Source organism: Protomyctophum bolini, assembly GCF_963924005.1.
Source record: "Protomyctophum bolini genome assembly, chromosome: 9".
In the NCBI taxonomy this organism is placed as follows: Eukaryota; Metazoa; Chordata; class Actinopteri; order Myctophiformes; family Myctophidae; genus Protomyctophum; species Protomyctophum bolini.
In genome coordinates, this window is record NC_137870.1 from 15230706 (window position 1) to 15240705 (window position 10000).

Here is a 10000-nt window from a genome sequence, read left to right on the forward strand (position 1 = left end):
AATACTGTCTTTTTTTCTATTTGTTTTCTTTAGGATCCAAGACTCATCATTTTAACAACAGGTGAGGAAAAAATGTGTGTGTGTGTGTGTGTGTGTGTGTGTGTGTGTGTGTGTGTGTGTGTGTGTGTGTGTGTGTGTGTGTGTGTGTGTGTGTGTGTGTGTGTGTGTGTGTGTGTGTGTGTGTGTGTGTGTGTGTGTGTGTGTGTGTGTGTGTGTGTGTGTGTGTGTGTGTGTGTGTGTGCGTGTGCGGTTCTCAAACGCTTTGATTTCAAGGACCTCCTGTTTGATGTTTTAGGGCCACACAGACCCCCATAACTCCTACAGTGTCCAACAAATACGGGTCCATTTGGTTCCACACCTTATACACCTGTTAGGGTCCACTGATCCCCCTCAATGACCCCTGGGGGTCCCCTGGGCCCTGACCCCACTTTGCTCTATGCTATATGTTGTTCTCTGTATGTTTGATTGATTGATTGATTTAATACTTTATTAATTGTTAACATTACAGGTAGTACAGTCAAATGCTATGCTAAAAGGATAACAAAATGGCTCGGGAGGCTTGTTCCCATTGTGGTCTACTGTACTCAATTCATCAGCAATATGTCGTCTCTGATGGGTGGAAACCGGATATGTCTGAAACTGAAAACTTTTCACGATTAAAAAATGGCAAAAGTAGCAGATCTACGAGCTTAAAAAGCTTTGCTTCGTGCTGCGCTCTGAGCTTGTAGATCTGCTACTTTTGATTCTTTTCTGTGGCGCTGCAGTGTGAGCATGAGCACATAGGGCGTTACTTTACACACAGAAAACCCACAAAAAGTTAGAATATGGAGATAAGAGGTTTCTGCCTGACAGCACCGATATAATACTACAGTACATTACATTAAGGTTAAATCTCCAGTAGCTTACTGAGGGGTACAGTATGCTGTACAGTGGAAACACATTTAAAGATGCCTCAGGTTTGGCTTTTGTTTGAATCCACACAGTTAAAATCCTGAGTGTAAATCTAGCTCTGAGCGTGTCCAAATGGAACCAAATGGACCTGAACCCGATGGCCCTCTCTCAGCTCTCTGATCGATTCTTTTATTTTGTTTTAGTCCCAGGGATCACCGGCATCCTATTGGTTCTCATCCTCTTCCTGATGTTCACAGCCTCCTCCCACTGCGTACGGTAGGTCACATGATCACCAGTATCAGTTCTTCCATGGACATACATTACCCATGATGCTCTTCTTGGTTCCCATGATCCTCTTCTTCCCGCTAACATTTAGCTAAAGCTACCTAATGTAAATGGTATGGCTGTGGGAAGGCACATGTCACTTCCTCCAAGCCAAAGGGAGCACAGGGTAGCCAATGAAAATTATGGTGGCATGGTTTGATAATATATATATACAAGATGTCTAAACACATACATTTGCTGAATAGGATTTATTTATGCGTGATTCCCAGGAATTGCCCAGGAATTGTGATGTCCAGTTTTCCACAATCCCAGGAAAGGATTGTGAAAAACTGATTTGGTCCACATTACTGCATCTGCATCGGGAGCCACGCAAATGTTGTGTGAACTGGCGTTTTTTTTAATACTTGCGGACTGGAATGGATTTGGAAATAAAATAATAATAATAAAATAAATAATACTTAACCTGGCATGCTCCCACAACACATGCACCACCCCACAATAACCCAGATATAGCCCACCTGAAGCATGTTCATGCTTTACTTAACTTAACGTAATCAGGTTATGAGCATAATGCATCTATTTAATATTTAATAAGCTACAGTCGAGCAGACAGTAAGTTCAGTCTATTCTCACTGTGTCTTTGTTCATGGTGCTGTCACAGCCTTACTTGTATAAACATGATTATTATCTGTTTTGCAATGAGCTCTCCTGCTGTCATTACACACGTATGGTTGGTGTGATCATTACACACCGCTGTACTGTATATAGCTGTGTATAGCTCATGTAGTTCATTATCATACATTCAAATCAATCTAAAAATAGCAGATCTACAAGCTCTCAACTTGTCTCTTTGCAATGCATTGTGAGCTTGTAGATACCGGTAGTCTATTTTCAAAATACATTTTCATCGACAAAATAACTGTGAATAATTAAAATCTTATATTTAGTAAACTAAAACATTTCAGACTAAAATAAGACCACAACGTTTTATTCAAAAGGAAAGAACACAACACAGCTGCTCCATGTCAGCTCACTCATGTTAAGAGCAGTTTTGTAGCGGGCTTCTAAAAGAAATTAACTGCGGGCGCTCAGAAAACCAGCAGGCACGGCTGGGGGTGGGATTATGAACACAGTCTCGCGCAGGGCTCTAATCCATATCACAAGTCAACATTAGATCATCTCAGATTGCAATCCAACTACTTTTAAGTGTCTGGTTCAGTTTTTTGTGACCCTGGCTTTGTGTGTGTGTGTGTGTGTGTGTGTGTGTGTGTGCGTGTGTGCGTGACTGCGTGTGTGTGTGTGTGCGTGTGTGTGTGTGTGTGTGTGTGTGTGTGTGTGTGTGTGTCGAGCACGCGCAGGTCTATGTGTGTGCTAATAGATGTTTCTTAGAGAGCAAATCCTCCCTGAGTGCCTCACTCACAACTCTGTCATTACCCAGGTCATAGTGGGTCAACAACTCTGTGTGTGTGTGTGTGTGTGCCACAAATATACACCTGTCTCTGCAATATTGTCGGGGAGGTGTCTCTGTCACTCATATTTCATACAGTCTGTTTCTAGTCACTAATTCGGCAGCAGTAACATAGCGTTTTCTCGCAGTCAGTTGATTCTTCATATCCATATGAGTGAAACCGCTGGGTTCTTATATGAGGCGATCTAAGATCCCCCTATGGTGATTATAATACAAATAAAATTGTACACAAATCCGTGGAATAGCGCCCTCTAGCGGTATTGACGTCAGACTTTGGTGCTCTATACCTTAGGTGGGGTTGCCAAAAGGGCCTTTCTGTGTGAACTTAGCATGTTCTCCCTGTGTCTCCTAGAGTCTCCCCCTCACAACTCTGTCTCTGTCATTACCCAGGTCATAGTGGGTCAACAACTCTGTGTGTGTGTGTGTGTGTGTGTGTGTGTGTGTGTGTGTGTGTGTGTGTGTGTGTGTGTGTGTGTGTGTGTGTGTGTGTGTGTGTGTGTGTGTGTGTGTAGTGTACATGATACTTTATGATACGTAATGTGGTCTGTACTTCATGGAGAGAACCACAGTGAACAGCGGGACGACGGGGAGACTGGACTACTAGGGTAGATGAGGAGGGGGTGATAGATAGTGTGTTTATGATGGGGGTCATCGTGTCTATTGACCCCTTTAATACTGATGGCCCTGGGGCACTGGACCTGAACAAACTGTAGTGTGTGTGTGTGTGTGTGTGTGTGTGTGTGTGTGTGTGTGTCTCTCTCTCTCTCTCTCTCTCTCTCTCTCTCTTGCTTGTTTTGTTGTTTTCATAAATTATCACCTGTGGCGTGCAACATGCCCCAGTTGTTGTTGGACAGACCGCAGCCATTGTTTCAGTTCAAAAGCACTTTTTATTTCCATGTAAGCCACAAACTGCTTACCGTTGCCTCTTGGTGTATCAAGTGGCATGTAGCCACAAGGAAACACTGTACAAGATGGAAGGCAGATAAAAGACCTGTCGTGACAGAGGCTCTCTCTCTCTCTCTCGCTCTCTGAATGTGTGTGAGGGTGAGGGATTATTCTGTGTGCTTCGATTAACTCCATGCACAGCCGATGTGTAGTCTCATCTAACTCTGGGTTAACTCCATGCACAGCCGATGTGTAGTCTCATCTAACTCTGGGTTAACTCCATGCACAGCCGATGTGTAGTCTCATCTAACTCTGGGTTAACTCCATGCACAGCCGATGTGTAGTCACATCTAACTCTGGGTTAACTCCATGCACAGCCGATGTGTAGTCTCATCTAACTCTGGGTTAACTCCATGCACAGCCGATGTGTAGTCACATCTAACTCTGGGTTAACTCCATGCACAGCCGATGTGTAGTCTCATCTAACTCTGGGTTAACTCCATGCACAGCCGATGTGTAGTCTCATCTAACTCTGGGTTAACTCCATGCACAGCCGATGTGTAGTCACATCTAACTCTGGGTTAACTCCATGCACAGCCGATGTGTAGTCACATCTAACTCTGGGTTAACTCCATGCACAGCCGATGTGTAGTCTCATCTAACTCTGGGTTAACTCCATGCACAGCCGATGTGTAGTCACATCTAACTCTGGGTTAACTCCATGCACAGCCGATGTGTAGTCACATCTAACTCTGGGTTAACTCCATGCACAGCCGATGTGTAGTCTCATCTAACTCTGGGTTAACTCCATGCACAGCCGATGTGTAGTCACATCTAACTCTGGGTTAACTCCATGCACAGCCGATGTGTAGTCACATCTAACTCTGGGTTAACTCCATGCACAGCCGATGTGTAGTCTCATCTAACTCTGAGTGTGACTCAGGCTTCAATCAGCCACCCCCATCCCACATATATTGTACATACTTCGCTGTATGTGAGTCACGCGGAAGTAGCGAAAAATTGCCAATCTAAGTGTTGTGTGCTTGTAGAGTACAAGTTTTCCTACAGTGACATTAAGTGTGTTTCATAAATATTTAACCAATGAAAAGTATAGTATAGTAAAGACCTTGTGACTAAATAATAATAACTCAGTTATTGCCCTGATGAAGACGAAACTGTCACGCTACAGTGCTTGGTCCTTGAACTTTGACTGTCCTGACTATTTAAGATAGGTTTCTGTAATTTCAGTGTGTTCTGTATTTGTCATGTGTTCTGGTTGGTTTTGGTTTTCTGTTACTCTGTTGTTGCCTTGGTTTTGTGTATCTTATTGTGTAGTATTGGACCTATTGTTTCCTGTCTGCCTAGTTACTGTTTACCTGCCTTGTCTAACCTTGTGATTAGTCACTGTCAGTGTTTCCACCGGTGTCCTCTTAGTCCCCCAGCCTATCCCAGCGTTGGTTTTGGGTTCACCAATGTCCTGTTAATCCCTGTCTATTTAAGCCCTGTGTTTGCATTGTGTTCTTGTTGGTCCGTCGACCTATGTCGAGTGAGTCTATGTATTTATCTGAAGTTCATCTGTTCTGCATCCTGTGGGTCCTCCTTCCATACTCATTCTTGACAGAAACATGTTGGCTTTTATGGAATAAACTTCCTCTCCTAGTCTTAAATTATATATATAATTATATATTTCCATTGATCCTAGAAGCACCATACACATTCAAGACGTGTGTAATCTCCTGTGAGCACCCGGTTGGCCTCTGGGTTTTTCCTTTGCAAATAATAGCTACGTTGGATACAATAACCTGAAAAATTAATTGAGACATGCAGCCATAATATGATATCTCTCTCTTTTCAACATTCTGCATTCATTGAATTAAAGAGATAATTCTAGAATAAGGAATCGTGAGGTGAAGCAATGTCATTTTGATCATTAATTTAGGTTGTGTGTGTGTGTGTGTGTGTGTGTGTGTGTGTGTGTGTGTGTGTCCGTGTCCAATGTTGCGTTTGCAGGGTGTCCAATTACGAGGTCTTCTGGTACACACACAACCTCTTCATCGTCTTCTACATCATCCTCGTGTTCCACATGGTCGGGTAGGTGTGTGTGTGTGTGTGTGTGTGTGTGTGTGTGTGTGTGTTTTTATGTGTGCTAAATACTAAGTGCGATAACAGTTTATTTTGTGATGAGTGTTAGTGAAGCAATCGTGTCAATTATCTGCTCTTTTGTGTAGATAAGCGTGTGTGTGTGTGTGTATACTGTATATGTGTGCATATGTAGTGCTATCACAGCATGCTTGTGGTCTAACTTGTGATTACTGCTTCACAGTAGCAGCAAAAGCTACACTTTGTCAGCAAATATTGAAGACGTGCACAGCTGGCCTGCCTAAACGACTCATTAACAACTTAACAGCCCTGCACTGTGCCAGTGACATTACAACACTACACCATAACAAATAAAGAAACAAAACAGTTAATGAAACAATGTCAGAGTTCAGCAGGGGAAAAAAGGACTGCAGTGCAGTTACTTAAGAAGAAGAAGAAGAAGAAGAAGAAAGTTATTTCTTCTTACTTATCTTACTTATCATGACCACCAAATGATTCTACATCGAATAAATGCATGGAATAAATATCACAGAAGTACTACACAATAGTATTATATTTAAAGACAATTTGTGACAGTCTTCAGAAAGAATGTCAGATATATCATATATTTTGTCTTTGAAATGAATCACCACTCAAGCATTGTCTATTATTCCGCCATATAGAACTCTTACAGTATGTTCAATTTGATGTTTTGCTGATGTTAACAAGGCCACAAGATCACGTGATCATAGCTGTCATGAGTGATAACATCATGTATAGGGAACTGTTTGTTAGTAATAGGGTGAGTAAAGGTGGTGGCCATTATTGGAGGTCCCTGGTGATAATCAGGGTCACAGCTGGCCCAGTTCGTTGTGACCACTGCGTCAACACTCAATAAAGGCTTCCATGTTTACTCACCCTATTACTAAGAAACAGTTCTGACCGCCTGCACCGTCCGCTGACCGCTGCTGTCATCTATAGGATCACTGACCGCCTGCACCGTCCGCTGCTGTCATCTATAGGATCACTTGACCTTGTAGTCGTGTGTATGTTGGGCAAAACATCACATGCTTTACAGCAATGCATTATGTGAACATAAGAGTTATACAGTACAATGGAATGATATACCTAGTGTTGATTCATTTTCAATGAATATATCTACTAGGGATGTCCCCATCACGTTGTTTTGATTTTGAGTATCTGCCGATACCGATTTTTCCCGATTTATATTTTTTACAGAACACTTATGCCATATCACATTAGTACAATATCCAAAATCACAGACATTATCCAGTCTAATATCAAGATAATATGGATATAATATTGATACTAGGGATGTCCCGATCACGTTTCTTTGCTCCCGATCCGATTCCGATCATAGAAAATGACGTGATCGGCCCCGATTTCCGACCACGTGATCGGATCGGGACAACCCTATATAATACTTTGTTTCTCTGGCACTGAAAGAGGTAGCTAGACTAACAGAGGGGATATTTTGATAGATATTCCTTTATTGTAAGGTGGTACAAATGGTATAATGATGATATAATATAATGAACAGGCTCACTGGAAATACTCTGCTACACCAGTGGGTCTCAAAGTGTGGTCCAGGGACCACATGGTTCCTTGGAGGGGTTACAAATGGCCCGCTACGGGTGTGTAACTGAGAGTGTACGAATGGAACCAAATTGACCTGTATGTACTGTGGATCCATTTGGTTCCATGTGTACAGTCTCAGAGTTATGGGGGTTATGGGGGGAAATTAAAAGGTTTGAGAGAGAATACCACTGTGCTACACTAAATATAAATATAAATATCTTTTAGAGCTTATTTTTTCATTTCCATTTCTGCTAAGCTATGCTTAGAAGATTTTGATTTATATTAGGATAAATTTGCGCGACTGTAGACGAAACGGATTTGGAGGCTGAACTTCCACTTCATATTTGACTCATGATAGAACTTCCGTTGCCCCAGACTGTATGATGGAAGCATTTGGAAATTGCGAGAGGCAACAGACTGTCAATGCGAGACTACATCAATGTAACACAGGAAGGGAGGGAGGAAGAAAGGCCTATTATGGCTTCTGTGCATAGAGCCTGTTGATCAAACTAATACCAGTAGTAACATTAAAAACACTATATCTCTCTGCTCTCAACAGTGGCGCTCTGAAGTATCAAACCAACGTAGAGACCCACCCCCCTGGCTGCATCACAGCCAATCAGAGCAGCCCTGAGCAGGGGGAGGAGCTAGAGCAGGGCTCCGACAAACAGACCAACTGCACGGAGGAGGCGCGTTTCCAGTCCCACTCACCCCAGGTCAGTGTGTGTGTGTGTGTGTGTGTGTGTGTGTGTGTGTGTGTGTGTGTGTGTGTGTGTGTGTGTGTGTGTGTGTGTGATCTGTATCCTGAAACACTCAAATAAAGATGTTAAATGTGAGTGTGTTGGGCATATATATGGGAAGATAAATATCCCCACAATCATAGTAGAATGAGAAATAGAGCATGTTCCTGGTCCTTTTTTTCGACTTAATACCATTCATAAAATTGGAGTCCTAAAATGTCGTAGTTAGTGGAAGTAATGCAAACGTGTGTGCATGAATATGGGTGTTAGTGTGTCCCATAATGTGCAACAGTGCGCAGAGAAACTGTCAACCTACTGGAAATAACATTGTTTACAATACATTGTCAGAACAGTGTGCGTGCGTGCGGGCGTGCGTGCGTGTCTTTGAAGTGTGTGTGGTGAGTAATGGTGTAGGAGGGAGTTGTCTCAGTTTATGTAAAGGTTTGTAGCTCGTAGAGAGGGGCGTCAGTCCGTGCACTACATCAAGGCCTGCTGTGCATGTGCGTGCGTGTGTGTGTGTGTGTGTGCACATGCTTCAGTGTGCGCGGTTGAGTACATGTTTGCACATGGTTGTTAAGTGACGGAGCGGTTCCATAAAATCCCCCTTAAACCTGCCTGTATTCCCCAGGCTCTACTGGAGCTGTGAGCAATTAGCTCAGACCCAGTGCCTGCCAGAATGTACAACGCACCCACTACCTGCTTGTGCTTCTTAAAGTGGGGGTTCAGGGACCCCCAGGGTTCCTTGAGGTGGTTCCACAGGGACCCTTACAGGTCTGTAACTCTGAGAGTGTACAAAATGGAAGCAACCATTTGGTACACTCTCAGGCCTATTTCCCACCAGGGTTAAACCCATTCAGTTATTTTTGTCCACCTAATATTGAACCAGTTCAGATTGTTTCCACTGAAAATGAATTGGTTCAGAACCCTAAAAGTTGTTTCGGAACTGGAACAGTTCTAGAATCACATTTATTTTGGTGTAAAATGGGCCTCGGAGTCATGGGGGTCCTTGAAAATAAATAAATGAAAACAATCTGCACACCATTTTCTGCTCCCAGAACTTTCTTTACTTAAAGTGGTAACGTTTCGAGCCGTAGCCTTTCTTCAGACCTTCACATGAGATGTGAAGGGATTGTTTTAATTGATTTGCTTGTGACTTTGTTTAATCCAGCTACCAGTGCCTAGTAGGCACTTGGATGTGCGTGTTCTTTTTTGGCTGTTGTTTTCAGCCTCCTTTACCACTTTATGGTCCTTGAAAATAAAACAAAACGTTTGAGAACCACCGTGCTCTACAATATAGACCCCATCCAGTACCTGTGGGATCTAGAACACACAGTATCTGTAAACTCTAGAATACACAGTATACCTGCTAGAATAAAACAGAATGAGCTACAATAGAGGCAGTCTGAACTAACGATCCATGGTTAATTCTTGTAAAAACCAGCTGATGCTCTTGTGCCACTCAGTGTCATAGTGATCATTTTTTAGTGATACGTTTTATCAAGCAGTGTCGCTTGAGAAAACAAAAACATGTTTTTTGCATATACTGTATGTCAATAAGCTGAGTCTGAGAGAAACTAACTCATTGTCTGTTTTGACCACTAAATCGACTTTTGTCTTTAAATTGTATCGCTTTTTGAGTTTCTTTTAACTATGCATTTTTTGTACTAGGTCTACATGAACCGAATTTCCAATTTGGTTCAATTTTTGTTTTTAAATGTGCTATACAAATAATGGTGACTTGACTTGTCAGAAGCGCTCGCAAGGTTCTGGGTTCGATACCAAGCACCGCCATCTCAGCAATCCATCTCACTGGTCAAGCACATTTTAAGGTGGATAGATGCTCTAGTAGTTGCTTGTCTGAACAATAGAACAATAATAAACTACGGCGGTGTGTGTGTGTGTGTGTGTGTGTGTGTGTTCTACAGACATGGCTGTGGGTTTCAGGCCCTCTGTGCCTCTACTGCGCTGAGCGCTTTTTCCGCTACATCCGGAGCGGTGACCCCGTTACCATAGTGACCGTTGTCAGGCACCCATGTGATGTCATCGAGGTGCG

The 10000-nt window shown here is 42.8% G+C and overlaps 2 protein-coding genes across 5 annotated transcripts in view; both read left to right on the plus strand.

Moving 5' to 3' along the window:
* nlrc3l (NLR family, CARD domain containing 3-like) overlaps positions 1–10000 on the plus strand; it is a 234648-nt gene that overhangs the window by 48536 nt on the left and 176112 nt on the right. The gene's annotated exons all lie outside the window — the stretch shown is intronic.
* The window catches only part of nox4 (NADPH oxidase 4), a 38240-nt gene that overhangs the window by 11373 nt on the left and 16867 nt on the right, over positions 1–10000 (plus strand). For all 3 annotated transcript variants that reach the window (XM_080772639.1, XM_080772641.1, XM_080772640.1), the window contains 5 exons: positions 34–61; positions 1095–1167; positions 5540–5620; positions 7767–7923; positions 9873–10000. The exon at positions 9873–10000 is cut by the window's right edge and continues 37 nt beyond it. In XM_080772639.1, coding sequence (XP_080628765.1) covers positions 34–61; positions 1095–1167; positions 5540–5620; positions 7767–7923; positions 9873–10000 — 467 coding nt within the window. The remainder of the gene's footprint in view (positions 1–33; positions 62–1094; positions 1168–5539; positions 5621–7766; positions 7924–9872) is intronic.